At 45.1% G+C, this 16868-nt stretch overlaps 1 protein-coding gene across 2 annotated transcripts in view; it reads right to left on the bottom strand.

Annotated features, from left to right (window-relative positions):
• The window catches only part of bcap31 (B cell receptor associated protein 31), a 25469-nt gene continuing 8601 nt past the window's right edge, over positions 1–16868 (bottom strand). For both annotated transcript variants that reach the window (XM_036947587.2, XM_036947588.2), the window contains exons 5-8: positions 12703–12838; positions 7372–7504; positions 7093–7193; positions 1–2284 (exon numbers count right to left, since the gene is read on the bottom strand). In XM_036947587.2, the coding sequence (XP_036803482.2) occupies positions 2243–2284; positions 7093–7193; positions 7372–7504; positions 12703–12838 (412 nt within the window). In that variant the 3' untranslated portion in view covers positions 1–2242. The remainder of the gene's footprint in view (positions 2285–7092; positions 7194–7371; positions 7505–12702; positions 12839–16868) is intronic.

Here is a 16868-nt window from a genome sequence, read left to right as displayed (position 1 = left end):
TTGTTGAGAAATATATTTATTTTGCATTTACACACCAACAGCATTGACCATGTTCATACATGTAGTTGACTGCAAACATAGATGCTGTAATCCAAAGAAATACATTTAGTTATAATGAAACAGCAAACGTCTTCCCTCCAAGATAAGGGGAAAACTTTGATGTGACATAATTAGCTAACATTTCTCGAAAGGACAGTAGAAGATCATACGATGTGTAAATGCAGTGTGAGAAAGTCATCATGCAAAAATAGGTGAGTTAAATGACATCACTTTTAAGGCCACCAAATTAGATTATATAATAGAATTAATAACGTCAATGAGTAAACAGCAAGGAGAAAATCTGCAAAAACTTTTGATCTTCTCTGTTGAGAATATAAATTTCAATAGCCCTTGGACTAAGGAATGAATATCACCAGTGTCTGACAAAATGGAAAAACTGACAATGTAATGAGGGGAAAAAAGTGGCGCGTAAAATCAGATGGCTTACAGACATCTACCACCTACTGTAAATAGTTCATCAAAACAAACCCCTCGCCCACAAGAAAATAGATGAAAGCAAAAGAAATCGTCAAATACATAGAACCTCCACCTCGAGTACTAGGCCTGCTCGGCGACCTTGTAAAGGACGCATTATAAGTGAAGGTAACTAAACACTGATATTACATATAAACATGGATGAATAGTGTACTCATGCCTGTTCTTAGGCATGTTAATATTACCACAAACTAAGAATTTCGCGTACAACACCAGACGGACCCCGACAGGTTACCATCTCCCCTGGTCAGAGTGGCCATGACAGTGACTTTCTACAAGTCCCTATTTTTACCTGGTGCAACAATTCATGATGTAATTCCTCAGATGACCCAAAGCACTAATTTCAGCAAGTTACCAGGATATATTATATAATATATATATATAAATAATATATATATTAATAATATATATATATAATATATAATATATGTCACCTGGTGAAAGGCCAGTTGACTATTTAATTACTGAAAGTTCTACAATTCTTTAGGTTGTTGCTTAATGGGACATTTATTTACAGCCCTCGCTGTTCAAATTGGATCTACAGGCAGGGAAAGCTTGTTCTGCAGTTCATAAAATTTCCCCTCCAATTAAATTCAAAATGGCGGGTGAAGCACTCCAAATAGACCATTCTATGATCAGCAAGTGGGAAAACAGGAAAGAAAAGACAGGGTGTGAGATCGCAAAGAAGTTTAATAAACAAATTTCCAACATTCTTTCAAATATCAGAATTTAAAGACTACATCATGTCTAACATTTGAAAGACTGAACCAACCGTGTTTTTAAATGCCAACCAATGAGAGGCGCAAACTGACTTCAAATGGAAGGACGCCATGAAGCCCTACATTCCAATATAGCTCATCTCATATCATGTTATGCAGGCTTAGTGATTTGAGTGGTACAAGTTCGTCACACCATGTGCCTGAGGCACTTCTCCAATACAGAAGTGTGCAGTCAGACGAGGTAAAAGGAACTTATTAATTTTCAAACAAAGCAAGAGGATAAGGGCTTCAAAGAACAAGATGTGCCAAATCAAAGATTTGTTCAGTCAAAAGCATGAAATGGGCCTAATTACTGGAGTGAAAATGAACTGCTTTCCATCAAAGGAGCATATGCAGATTCCCACCCATACAATATGATGCCCTTAATGACAGTAGGGTCTGCCTCATACTGTAACAGGTAACAGAGATTACATTCAAAAAAAGAATGAAGAATTGACGAATAGGAATAAGATGTTAAACCACACCTTACAGTAAGTCCAAAGGTGACTCGCAACTACATATTTTCTATCAGATATCGGAATATTTGTGACATGGACAACTGTTACCAGGTCCCCTCAGAATAGATACATTGGTTGAACAACTAAAGTAGTAAAATCAGACTGCCAAACAGGGGACATAGCCTTCTCAAATACAAAGAGGATCATCTGTTCAGATGTGCAATTTGTTCATTTAATTTCAAATGGAATGAAAACAGCTAAGTACAGATATAAAGTACATGGTGGTTTCACAAATGGAGGCAAACCATATAAAAAACATGGCTATCCATTGTACGCCACAACAGAGTAGCGAGGCTTTGAAGGCAAATAAACCAAATCCTCCTCCTGCAGGTCTGCACATTCAGCACCTAATGACTTCCTGTGTAAAGCAGTGGTGATGGGTGGCTGTTGTTGACGGTGGATGGTACGAGCACGTCAACACTTCTCTCCCGATCAGTTGGACTTTTTGTCCTGCGATTGAGCATCACTGCTTGCCTGTAGAAAAGGGATTCAGAAAATGTATTCATAAAATGAACAAAAATAAAAGCAACAATTTCAAAGACTTCACTGAGTTACAGTTCATAAGGAAATAAATTAGGCCCTAGTCTATGGATTTCACAACTGGGAATACAGATATGCATTTGTTGGTCACAGATGCCTTAAAAATAAAAAAAAGGTTAGGGACGTGGATCAGAAACCAGTAAGTATCTGGTGTGACCATTTGCCCCATGCAGCGTGACATCTCCTTCACAGAGTTGATCAGGCTGTTGATTGTGGCCTGTGGAATGTTGCCTCACTCCTCTTCAATGGATTGAAGTCGCAGGAACTGGAACACTGTCGTACACGTCGATCCAGAGCATCCCAAACATGCTCAACAGGTGACATGTCTGGCGAGTATGCAGGCCATATAAGAAATTACATTCAGCTTCCAGGAATTGTGTACAGACCCTTGCGACATGGGAACGGCCATGCATTATGGTGAAACCTGAGGTGACGGCAGTGGATGAAGGGCAAGACAAAGGGCCTCAGAATGTAGTCACAGTGTTTCTGTGCATTGAAATTGCCAGACAAAACACAGTTGTGTGCGTTGTCCATAGCTTATGCCTGCCTGCCTGCCCATACCATAACCCCACCATGGGGCACTCTGTTCACAACGTTGACATCAGCAAACCGCTTGCCAACACCATACACACTGTCTGCCATCTGACCGGTACAGTTGAAACCAGGATTTATTAGTGAAGAGCACACTCCTCCTCGTATTCCCAGCGTGCCAGTGGCCAAGGAAGGAGAACATATGCCCACTGAAGTCAGTTACGACGCCGAACTGCAGTCAGGTCAAGACCCTGGTGAGGACGACATGCATGCAGATTAGCTTCCTTGAGACAGTTTCATCCAGTTTGTGCAGAAATTCGTCAGCTGTGCAAACCCACAGTTGCATCAGCTGTCCAGGTACCTGGTCTTAGACGATCCCACAGGTGAAGGTGGTCCTGGGTTGACAGGGTTACATGTGATTTGCGGTTGCGAGGCCAGTTGCACGTACTAGAGGTGGCTTACGATAGAGAAATTAACATTAAATACTCTGGCAACAGCTGTGGTGGACATTCCTGCAGTCAGCATGCCAGTTGCACGCTCCCTCAACTTGACATCTATGGCATTGTGTTGTGTGACAAAACTGCACATTTTAGAGTGACCTTTTAATATCCCCAGCACAAGGTGCACCTGTGTAATGATCATGCTGTTTTATCAGGTTTGCGATATACCACACCTGTATGGTGGATGGATTATCTTGGCAAATGAGAAATTATGACTAACACGTAAACAAATTTGTGCACAGAATTGAGAGCTTTTTGTGCTGGGTTTATATTTGTGTTCAATATAAAAACACAATGACTTACTATAGCTGTTCATTTATACATAAACTGAAGGCATTAAATAGAAGGTAAAAACATTGTACAGTCTAGTGTTGCAAAGGGTCGGAAACTTTACGGGAAATTTCCCTGAATTTTCCCGGGACATTTTCCATGGGAAGTTTAGCCCGGGAATTTTGCTTAAATTCATGAAAAAATTTGGGGGAAAGAAGTTAGTTTATAACAGTGAACTTTTTTGTGGGATACACTTAAGGCAATTCTAGGTGTGCAGTGCACTCTTCCATCACGTGCAGCTGATTCTCAAGATCTTGCACACTAATGAGATGCTATTGAGCCCACACGACTAGACTGTCTGAGCTATAGACTACACTACATATGTGAAGAATGCAACAAAGATGCATAATCTGGCCAAGTGCATAAAGTTCCTTCAGCGCTCACATCGAGGAACCTCTGACAAGAGTCCCTCTACTTCTATTTGAGGTGAATGCATGGTCTGGATGAGGGCAAGGTTCTTGGCAGTCTGGCGAAGTACACTTCCAAGCAAGGGCTTTGGGATGGAGATGCAATATGGCAGTCATGCCAACATATCTCATCAGCCACCTGGTGGAAGGGACTTTGTGGATCTGAGGCTCTTTCCCCTGTTATCCTCCAAATCCCACCAATATCAGCCACCTCAGAGCGCAACTGGTCCTTTTTTGGGAACCCACCAAAGCACGCAACAGGCTGACCAATATAAGGGTTGAAAAATTGGTGGCCATCCGGGCAAATGTAAGTCATTTTGAGCATGACAACGAACCATCCTCAACAAGGTTGGAAAGTGACAGTTAAGATGAGGCCTCAGAGTCTGACGTTCAAGAGGTGGACATTGAGGAGGTCCAGGGAGAAGACATGGAAGCCTGAGAGGAAGTCAACCAAAGATTTAGTTTCTAGACTATAATTCCACAGACGTGTGAAGAAAACGTTTTTGCGAGACGCGATGATCATTCAATATTCCCTTTTTGTTGTTTGGTGAAATCGTCCCATGTGAACAATCAACTCAAAAGTTTAATTCGTAAGGAAATTGTTTTGTTTGTTTTCTATTGGAAGATATAATCATTTGCAATTGTCTACTTATATACGGTAAAAAGGTTGATGTTTCCATATGATTTGGTAAATATATCCAATGCAAAAAACATCTACATTTAAATGGTATTAATATTAATTTTCAGATATTTCCATTAATTCCAATATATTCTCGTTAACTCCCACGGAAAGTTTCGACCACTAAATATTCCCCAAAATTGAAAATAGGCCTTTTCTGAAAATCAAATGGCCTTTCAGTAATACAAGGGCCTGAAGGTTAACCTACCGAAACATCTACACAGGGATTTACAGATAAGGCAGTAAAATCTCAAGTTTTTAGGTAGGTTAACCTTTAGTTCCTTGTATTACTGAAAGGCCAATCTCAAATTACAGCATGTCTCTCCGCACTGCTCATCCTGAGAGCTGATAGCCGACGTGACCTCTGGTCTAAATAAGTAACACGATTTAACCTTTGTGTATAGGTTACACGAACATCGGGCCACTGGCCAGGGAACGCGAATGAAAACGGTCTAAACATAACCGGGTTTTCTCCTGTTTACATTTGAATGAAGTGGGCAGGCTTAAAGCAGCAGGGTGAAGGACTTGTGCCATGGAAATGAGCAGGAGCCTTGTGCCAGGGAAATGAAGTCCCTGAAACCAGAGTAGCCCCATGTGATCAGGTGCAACAAGCTCAGAGGAGATTCCAAAACCCACGGATACAAACATTAAGTAGCCATGTTCGCCACACGTGTACCAGACCACCTGCCTGCTGACATGTCTAGAGCCTCGAGTGACAGCAAAAAAACAAACAAACAAAAACACTTAAACACGAGACAACAACGTGTGGGAGGTCATTCAAGAAGCTGTGGCATATGCCCCCCGAGTGCTATAAATGTAACATGTCTTTTAAGTGTTAAACGCCTGGTAGAATTTTAGGCTTCTTCAACTTGTCAAACGTCTTCATGAGACATGTTCATTGCAGAAGAGTAAGTGTCTTCCTTTTAATTTTTTTGCAAGACATGCGGCTGACTCCCCCGCCAGTAAAAGTGGGATGTGTTCATTTTATCATAAGACTATTGCTCAAGCATCAGCCATGAGACAGCCCCACACACTATTTTGAGGTGGGACTGGGATATGTTCAGCATTACTAAGCTATTAGTCACTGCTCAGGTCAATATACCCGTGGGACTTGAATGGCCACAACATGATGTAGGGTTAGTGCAGTGTCTTGGTGCATCACTCTAGGTTCAAGAGTTCACAACGCAAACATCTGCCTCCGTGACCATTGACAGGTTTTAGTTGTCATGAATTACCTTCCTGTACGGTTGTGATATCATTACTCCTCTAATCAGCAGCTCGTATTACAGACATACTGTATGAGTGCAGTAGAGCGCACTAAGAGACAATTAATCATTACAACATGTACAATGACTGATACTGCGATAGGGTGTGTCTTAAACTAGCTCAGATCCATGCTTCCCAGCACGTACACACGATGACATCCATTGTTACTCAATGAGATCGTTACCTGATTGTAGTAGTTTTGCTCAGATCAGTGTCTGTGTGTCAGAGTTTCCATTAGGAAAATGTGGCGCTGGACATTTAACTGGCAACATTTTAAATTTACCAGCCGTTTTAGAAATGTACCGGACCCCTATGCATTGGATGCGTAGCCTGATTAGGACATCCACCCACCGTGCTCAGAATAACAGAAATCACATTTATATTATGGTAACTCTCATTAACAGAACGTGTAAGTAAAGGATGGAACAATGTGCGGTCCTCTTTACCTCATTCTGATGCGCACTTTGAAGACGTTAGAATAACTGTCCACAATTACTTTTCCTCGGCCAACAAGACGAGTAACAAACAGTGAAATCACTAGCCTGTCGATCTACAATAACGCATAGTAGCAAAGTTAACCTATTCTATTGGTCAGCTTGTCGAGAAAGAAATAGCCCATTCCAAACAGACTCTGGTCTGGGACAGCTCTCGTGCTGCCTGACAGATTCTCCACTCAAAGGCCCTGTATCCATCTTAAACCGCGTGACAAAGACGCATAATGAATATACCTGTACACACGCTGCAATTAAATCCACCAAATTATGCAAATTGACCTATAGACCAATAAGCACGACCAGTCAATGTATTTCATCAATAAATAGGGTGGAAAGCATAGATTTTTCTTCTTCTCCCGGACAATTGGCCGGTGCCAGTTTTATTTATCGGCTTTTCAAAAAAATGTATAATTACTATTATTATTATTACTATTACCGGCTAATGGAAACCCTGGTGTGGTTGTTTGTGCCTCTGTGGGAGTGTGTGTGTGTGTGTGTGTGTGTGTGTGTACACGCGCGTGTTCCCAGTACGGACCTGCAGCTTGGAATGTTCATTGAGCAGGCGGTCGTACTCCACAGTCAGGTTCTCCGCCTGCTTCTTCATTGCCTTCACGTCACCGTCAGACTTCAGGAGGACTGGGGGGGGGGGGGGGGGGGGGGCACACACACACACAATACAGTCAGGACAAGAGGGCAGGCCACTGTACATTTCACTGATGATCAAATTACATTTTGGGGTTCTCTCCCCATTTTCATCCAGCCATCACCATTTGGTAGAGAGAACCTCTACTAGAAAAAATAAAAAGTCAGTCACCTTTCTTTGTGGCTTCCAGCTCATCCTTCAGAGAGCGCACCTCTGCCTTCAGTGTCTTGTTTTCCTCCTGCACTCCAACTCCAGATGGCTTCTTGCCCACTTCTGGGACAGCGACGCCGGCATCCTTCAGTTTCTAAAAATAAAAATTAAGAATTTCCTTTAACCCCTGATTACGGGCTGTGGATAACTGACTATACTGAACAAAATTATAAAAACGCAACATGAAACAATTTAAAAAAGATTTTGCTGAGTTACAGTTCATAAGGAAATTTGTGAATTGAAATGTATTCATTAGGCCGTAAAAGAACAGGGACATTTTTAGCTTCCAGGAATTGTGTACAGATCCTTGCGACATGGGGCCGGCCGTGCATATGCTGAAACATGAGGTGATGAAGGGCACGACAATGGGCGTTCATATTGCCATTGATAAAATGCAATTGTTTTCCTTGTCCGTAGCTTACGCCTGCCCATACCCATAACCCCACCATGGGGCACTCTTCACAATGGTTGACATCAGCAAACCGCTCAACGCCATACACATGGTCTGCGGTTGTGAGGCCGGTTGGATGTACTGCCAAATTCTGTAAAATGACGTTGGAGATGGCTTATGGTAGAGAAATGAACATTCAATTCTCTGGCAAAAGCTCTGATTGACATTAATGCAGTCAGCATGCCAATTGCACACTCCCTCAAAACATCTGTCATTGTATTGTGTGACAAAACTGCACATTTTAGATGGGTCTTTTATTACCCCCATCACAAAATATGCTGTTTAATATGCCACACCTGTCAGGTGGATGGATTATATTGGCAAAGGAGAAATGCTAATGAATAGGGATGTAAACAAATATATAAAGAATGAGAGAAATAAGGTTTTTGTGCATATGGAACATTTCTGGGATCTTTCATTTCAGTTCATGGAACATGGGACCAATACTTTACATGTTGTGTTGATAATTTTGTTCTGTGTAAAAAAAAAAAAAGTTCTAGGAAAGTATGGCATTTGCACTAAGATTGTTGCCTGTTTAATATTACTGTAGGAGGTGTGGTCAGACCACCCCATAATGACCCCATTCCATGGCCACCAGAATCATTCTGCAGCTGCATGACTTGGGGCCCGGACAATACTAGTATCGCGATACTCAGTATCCTGACAAGGAAACACGAAGTGGACTTCACTTCTTTAGGAAAAAGAAGATGTAATGTTAGAAAAAAAACATGGTTGTCATCCAGTCATGTGGATTTATTTTCCAAGCTACAGCACACAACATTTGACATACATCAGGTTATTAAAGGACTAAAGGGTTTGGTCTGCTTTGTGTTCTTTTTTTGCCATGGACAAAAATATTGCGATACCGTTACCGTCACAGCCCTAATGACCATTAGCCTACATAAAGCTAGTGTGACTGGTTCCATCCAGCCAACAGCCTCAGAACAGGTGCTCATACCAAGCCCACCACCCAGCTGCTGGTCTTGGCCCTGATCCTCTTGGATTGCAACAATGACTCAAAACCTCCTTCCACAGAATCATCCACCACACCACTCATATTTGAGGTGTATCACAGTCTTAAGCAAAACATACATTTGATTAGGTCAATTTCCTGATATGCTGGCCAAAAACCAGGGAACGGATTGTGATGTTATTTGCTGAAGACATTGGCTCTTCACTAGCTAAAACCGGAGATGGATAACGACAGAAACCAGGTTCCCACCCAGCCCTTTAATGCAAGTACAAGTCATATAAAAAGTAATGTCAGGCATGATGGAAACAAAATACGCTAGACAAGGTGGGATCTTTGTGTCGGTAAAATAATTTATGGGAGAAATGACGGTGGAACGCTGTTAATGGGCAACGTCAACTTGAAGTCACATGACGACATGTGGTCCTCCCACTAAGACTCGAGAAAGCATGCCGTTTTAGGCTACACATCAAATAAATTATGATTCACTTCAGAGTGGTGAACGTGCAAGTTGAGCGTGATGCGCCAATAAATATCGAGGGTCTTATTCTGGTGACATGCTTGGCTGCAATTTGACAAATCGAGCTCATTTGGCCATAATAATCTCAAAATGTAGGCTAGCCGACCCGCACTGTAGGCTAGAGAGCCGGTGCTAGTATCAGAGTGGGTATTATTTTAGAAAAAAAATTCAATTGTGGGAATTTGTGGAAACTTTTAGCATTATCATTTAAAAAAAAAAAAATATATATATATATATAAAAATCAAACTAATTGCCGGTGCGGCTAACAGGTGTCAAACCTGCGATGGCCCGATATCTAAATATTTGAATGAAACATGTTGTGCTTTTATCACAAACTGGTATGATTAGCTGCCCCTCTACGTGTAGCTAGTTGGAACAGCAAAGAACTATGATCTTATTTGATACCTTGCTTCGATTAGCTCCCTCTAAACCATCTGCATTTAAGTAAATTGTGTTTGTGAAGTAGTGTGTATCAAAAACATCCAGCGAAAACAACATTGGTACAAATAATTTAAAATATATTTCTCAAGGCCACCTGAGACCTCAGACCAAAACCCACTGATAAACGCCACACACACACACACACACATTACCAGGAACACAGAATCTGTCCTAGAGGGACATTAGGAGCCGTCACTGATGTCACTAGGACCCGATTAAGGACTGCCATTTGAAGAGTCCCAACTCTAGGTCTAACAGGAGAATAGATTTATATCTAAATAATATCAGACAGATCTGGGTTAGGATTTTCCCTAAGAGGGAACAGACCTTGTAACTAGGGCAGAGGATTTGTGATGTTCCTTACAGACAGATTCTAGGGCCAGACAGAATGTACTAATCTAGGCTAAGAAATGCTGCGTGCTGTAAAATAAATCAAGCCGTTACAGTGTATTTGTTTGATGACGCAAGTGAAAACACAAAACACGTAGCTAGCCTAGTTGTGGCTCAGATTGTACATTTATAGCAAGGAGCCTCATACACAAGCTTGGTTAGATCAAAGAGAATAAACATTTCCATATCACCTAGTTGGAGTCCACTTTAAGCTCAGTCAGCTACAGAAGATACTCATTCTAGTTTAGAAACTGGGTGGTACGAGCCCTGAATGCTGATTGGCTGAAAGCTGTGGTATATCAGACCGTATACCACAGGTATGGCAAAAAATATATAAAAAATAATAATGTTCTAATTACATTGGTAGGCAGTTTATTTACACAACAAGGCACCTCAGGTGTTTCTGGCACGTCGCCAATATACCATAGCTAAGGGCTGTATCCAGGCACTCTGCGTTGTGCAAAGAACAGTCCTTAGCCTTGGTATATTGTCCATATACCACACCCCCTCGGGCCGTATTGCTTAAATAGATCAATAGTTGGGTTAGTCAGAGTCTGGCTCAGATAGGTAGTGCAGGGAATCAATAGCAATATGGACAGCCATTACTCAGTGATTGGGTAGAGGGAGCCCAGAGTTTTAAAGATTTAAAGGACATACCTAACAGGGGCTGGGCCTTCTGAGGACAAGCTAGTCACAATACATTTAAAGCCTCTGGCTTCGGTGAGGGATAAAATAGATAATAAATCACTTCCTTTTTCTTATGTAAGCTGCACTGCAATGTAGTTCTTTACTGTAAACCAGGGATCATCAGCTTTCATTCAGCCGCGGGCCAATTATTTATTGAGTGGATGGTCAGGGGGCCAGAACATAATTATTAATAATTTGTAGACTGCAAATAGACCGTAAGAAACCTGTAACTCTGAATGATCGGTTATGAAAAGCCAACTGACATTTACTTCCGAGGTGCTGACCTGCTGCACCCTCTACAACCACTGCGATTATTATTTGCCCATGCTGGTTATCTATGAACACTTGAACATCTTGGCCATGTACTGTTATAATCTCCACCCGGCACAGCCAGAAGAGGACTGGCCACCCCTCAGAGCCTGGTTCCTCTAGGTTTCTTCCCAGGGAGTTTTTCCTAGACACCATGCTTCTACATTGCTTGCTGTTTTAGGCTGGATTTCTGTATAGCACTTTGACATCGGCTGATGTAGAAAGGGCTTTATAAATACATTTGATTGATAATATTTGACTAAAACAATCATTTCAAACCTCGCTTACATTTGTATACAATCACTTCTCTATTATGCGTAGGAATATTTGGGAAGAGATTTCCAAAATTAATATCACTTGGGAGACAATTTGCTGGCAGGCCAAATGTCTAAATAAAACCTCTCCATCTATCTAAACATAAGTATTTCCATCCCCACATTGCTGCAGGGTTGTATTTTATCTGGCTTATGATTCCACTCTTCAGAGCATTACACCCATTTGCTGGTCATAAATAATGGCATATTCAGGGCCTTGGCTTATGGAGCACCCACATGCATGGTGACCTTCTGCAGACCCGAGATCCATATTTTGAATGATTACATTGTTACCTTCCGTAGTTGAGGTGCATTACAAGCTTCAGCCACAGTGCTTATTTACCAAATGAAACCAGTTTGTTGATTAAATCTAAACTCAAACACTTAGCCCATAGAAGGACGAGAATATGTTTGCTCACTCTAATTCAATACTAGGAAAATATTCCAAGTGTTTATAAATGCATTGGAGTAAATTAAGCCTTTTCCAAACACTAATAGTTTGTTAATATTATATGGTCTGGACCTAATCCCTATAATACTCTGAATAAAGTGAGCTGCAAAGAGAAACCTCAGAAAAAAGTGGCAGTTCTGATCTAGCAGAACATCCAACCACAAAGATATCAGCAGAGGGAGTACACACTAGGCCTATATTGTGACTTTCAAGTAACCCAATTCCACTAGCATACTGTTTTTCATCTCAAACACTTAATATGGCAATAACAAGGGACTTTGAGCCATCATAGCAATTGGGATAAGTTGGTAAAAAACTAAATAATTATGATGTAAAATACAAACCTGTCAAGCTAGTTGTTTTTTTGCTAATCTCTTGGATGACTGATTCAAATAAACACTGATTGTATCAGGTGACGATGAAGCTGTTTAAATTGTTAAATTGTTAACTGCTTGAAGTACAGTGTTGCCCCCTGTGGCTGTCAAAGGAACAGCAGCAGAACACTGGTTTAATTAAACTTGTATTGTTCTGCCCGTGAACCTAACTCTGAGGAATGTTGGACACTCAAACAGTAAACCACAAGACTTTAGTAAGCGTAGGATAACATCCTGTTCCACATAAATCACGTACAAGCATTTACCTCATATCTAAGGATGTCTTATGTGTTGACCTTACGGAGAAAGCCAAAACTCCTGTAAAGGTCACGATTGACATCAGAAGCACAACAGTGTCTTGTATAGCACCCAACCCCAGCTCACCGCCTGCAGATCCTCATTCTCCTGCATGTACTTCTTGGCAGCATCACTGGCTCCCTCGGCTTGCTTCTTGAAGGCCTCGTTGGAAGCCATCAAAGTGGCCTGCTGAGAGAGCAGGGTTGCCAGTCGCCTCAGCAACCTGGACATGGGAAGGGGTTAAAGGGTCACTGACTAATTTCCAACTTTTAAGAGTGTTTCAAAACAGATTTATGATACAGTATACTTGGTCCATTTAAGTGGAAATAGATTGACATCAGTATACAAATAGACAACACATTACATGCAGCACGGAAATCTGGGGAGTTAGCAAACAAGTCACTTTTAAAATGTGAGCATATTCAAAAACGCATTAGAAATTGCAATCACCGTTACAAGACACCCATGGCTTAGGCCCAAGATTTGCACATTTCCTGTAGTTTAAGCAGTATCCAAGGAATCATGATGAGGTAAATGGCAGCATTTCAGAGTATCAGATGATAAGACATTTATGTGAGTGATGGCCCCAGTCTTATTGAAAAGGTCAAACTGGACCCAAGATAAAATTACAGCACATTACTTTGTGAAAGCACATCACACTTCTAGGAACAGTTGACCAGAAACAAATCCGAAATATAAACCCCGTCAATCTGAACTAGTCATGAATTTCAAATAAATCAAATTGTGACATATTTAAGATCTTACGTAAAATGACATCATTGTGCATATCATGTTATTCCTATAACCAGCCAGCCAGCCACCCTCGGCCGGCCAGCCAGCCAGCCAGCCAGCCACCCACCCTCGGCCAGCCAGCGACCGACCGTCAGCCAAGCCGGCCAGCCAGCCAGCGACCGACCGTCAGCCAAGCCGGCCAGCCAGCCAGCGACCGACCGTCAGCCAAGCCGGCCAGCCAGCCAGCGACCGACCGTCAGCCAAGCCGGCCAGCCAGCCAGCGACCGACAGCCAGCCGGCCAGCGAGCGACCGTCAGCCAGCCGGCCAGCGAGCGACCGTCAGCCAGCCGGCCAGCGAGCGACCGTCAGCCAGCCGGCCAGCGAGCGACCGTCAGCCAGCCGGCCAGCGAGCGACCGTCAGCCAGCCAGCCAGCGAGCGACCGTCAGCCAGCCAGCCAGCGAGCGACCGTCAGCCAGCCAGCCAGCGAGCGACCGTCAGCCAGCCAGCCAGCGAGCGACCGTCAGCCAGCGAGCGACCGTCAGCCAGCCAGCCAGCGAGCGACCGTCAGCCAGCCAGCGACCGTCAGCCAGCCAGCCAGCGAGCGACCGTCAGCCAGCCAGCCAGCGAGCGACCGTCAGCCAGCCAGCCAGCGAGCGACCGTCAGCCAGCCAGCCAGCGAGCGACCGTCAGCCAGCCAGCCAGCGAGCGACCGTCAGCCAGCCAGCGAGCGACCGTCAGCCAGCCAGCCAGCGAGCGACCGTCAGCCAGCCAGCCAGCGAGCGACCGCCCGTCAGCCAGCCAGCCAGCGACCGCCCGCCAGCCAGCGACCGCCCGCCAGCCAGCGACCGCCCGCCAGCCAGCCAGCCAGCCAGCGACCGTCAGCCAGCCAGCAAGAGAGCAACCGTCCACCAGCCAGCCAGCCAGCGACCGACCGTCAGCCAGCCAGCCAGCGACCGACCGTCAGCCAGCCAGCGACCGACCGTCAGCCAGCCAGCGACCGACCGTCAGCCAGCCAGCGACCGACCGTCAGCCAGCGACCGACCGTCAGCCAGCCAGCCAGCCAGCGACCGACCGTCAGCCAGCCAGCGACCGACCGTCAGCCAGCGACCGTCAGCCAGCCAGCCAGCGACCGCCAGCCAGCGACCGACCGTCAGCCAGCCAGCGACCGTCAGCCAGCCAGGCAGCCAGCAAGCGACCGTCAGCCAGCCAGCCAGCCAGCGACCGACCGACCGTCAGCCAGCCAGCGACCGACCGTCAGCCAGCCAGCCAGCCAGCGACCGACCGTCAGCCAGCCAGCCACCGACAGCCAGCCAGGCAGCGACCGTCAGCCAGCCAGCCAGCGACCGGCCGCCAGCCAGCCAGCGACCGACCGACCGCCAGCCAGCGACCGACCGACCGCCAGCCAGCGACCGACCGCCAGCCAGCCAGCGACCGACCGACAGCGACCGACCGACAGCGACCGACCGCCAGCCAGCCAGCGACCGACCGCCAGCCAGCCAGCGACAGCCAGCCAGCGACCGACCGCCAGCCAGCCAGCGACCGATCGTCAACCAGCGACCGACCGTCAGCCAGCGACCGACCGTCAGCCAGCCAGCGACCGACCGTCAGCCAGCCAGCGACCGACCGTCAGCCAGCCAGCGACCGTCAGCCAGCCAGCGACCGACCGTCAGCCAGCCAGCGACCGACCGTCAGCCAGCCAGCGACCGACCGTCAGCCAGCGACCGACCGTCAGCCAGCCAGCGACCGACCGACCGACCGTCAGCCAGCGACCGACCGTCAGCCAGCCAGCCAGCGACCGACCGCCAGCCCCCGACCGTCAGCCAGCCAGCCACCGACCGCCAGCCAGCCAGCCACCGACCGCCAGCCAGCCAGCCACCCGCCCTCAGCCAGCGACCGCCACAGTTTTTTACAGAATTCGTAACATATACATTTAGCAAATTCTTAACATTTAAAATGTTTGTTAAATTTGTAACATATCATAGAAAAGGGTGATGGACATCTACAAATGAATACATACCATATGAATTGTAACATCTAAATGGAATTGTGGATTTACATACAGAATACAAAATGCTCTGAGACCAGGTTGCTTTAACATACATAAGGTGTATTAAAGTCAGCTTGCTAGCTGTTATGTTTACATTAATCTCATCTGCATGATGTAAACCCAGCAAAATAAACATCCTCTCACTGTCAACTGCGTTGATTTTCAGCAAACTTAACATGCTGTGAGATGTTGCCCCACTCTTCCACCAAGGCACCTGCAAGTTCCCAGACATTTCTGGGGGGAATGGCCCTAGCCCTCACCCTCCAAACCAACAGGTCCCAGATGTGCTCAATGGGGTTGACGTGACCAGACTCTTCGCTGGCCATGACAGAACACTGACATTCCTGTCTTGCAGGAAATCACACACAGAACAAGAAGTATGGCTGGTGGCATTGTCATGCTGGAGGGTCATGTCAGGATGAGCCTGCAGGAAGGGTACCACATGAGGGAGTAGGATGTCTTCCCTGTAACGCACAGCGTTGAGATTGCCTCCAATGACAACAAGCTTAGTCCGATGATGCTGTGACACACCGCCCCAGACCATGACGGACCCTTCACCTCCAAATGAATCCCGCTCCAGAGTACAGGCCTCGGTGTAATGCTCATTTCTTCGACGATAAACGCAAATCCGACCATCATCCCTGGTGAGACAAAACCGCGACTCGTCAGTGAAGAACACTTTTCCACACCAGTCCCGTCTGGTCCAGCGACGGTGGGTTTGTGCCCATAGGAGAGGTTGTTGCTGATGAAGACCTACCTTACAACAGGCCTACAAGCCCTCAGTCCAGCCTACTGCAGACAGTCTGAGCACTGATGGAGATAGTGCATTCCTGGTGTAAATCGGGCAGTTGTTGCCATCCTGTACCTGTCCCGCAGGTGTGATGTTCAGATGTACCAATCCTGTGCAGATGTTGTTACACGTTCTCTTCCACGACGAAGACGATCCGCTGTCCGTCCTGTCTCCCTGTCTTAGGCGTCTCAGTAGACATTGCAATTTATTGTCCTGACCACATGTGCAGTCCTCATGCCTCCTTGCAGCATGCCTAAGGCACGTTCACGCAGATGAGCAGGGACCCTGGGCAAAGATGTCAGTCAGTAGAAAGGCCCCTTTAGTGTCCTAAGTTTTCATAACTGTGATCTTAATTGCCTACCGTCTTTAAGCTGTTAGTGTCTTAACGACTGTTCCACAGGTGCATGTTCAATAATTGTTTAAACCCTTTACAAATGAAGATCTGAAGTTATTTGGATGTTTACGAATTATCTTTGAGAGACAGGGTCCTGAAAAGGGGACTTATTTTTTGCTGAGTTTATATGCTACTTCAAAATGTAATGGAGATTTAAGTGAAGAATTGTATGCTAAGGAACTGCATGATAGTTATGTAAATCCTGCCATAAAAATCAACTATAGCAGCATTTATACAAACTGTGGTGGTGGATTCTCTTTACATTCAAATAGTATATGCAATATCTGGC

Source organism: Oncorhynchus mykiss, chromosome 16 (genome assembly GCF_057628025.1).
Source record: "Oncorhynchus mykiss isolate SJ-2025 chromosome 16, ASM5762802v1, whole genome shotgun sequence".
Classification (NCBI taxonomy): domain Eukaryota; kingdom Metazoa; phylum Chordata; class Actinopteri; order Salmoniformes; family Salmonidae; genus Oncorhynchus; species Oncorhynchus mykiss.
The sequence above is the reverse complement of the archived record's forward strand: the minus strand, read 5'-3'. Positions and strand labels throughout refer to the sequence as shown.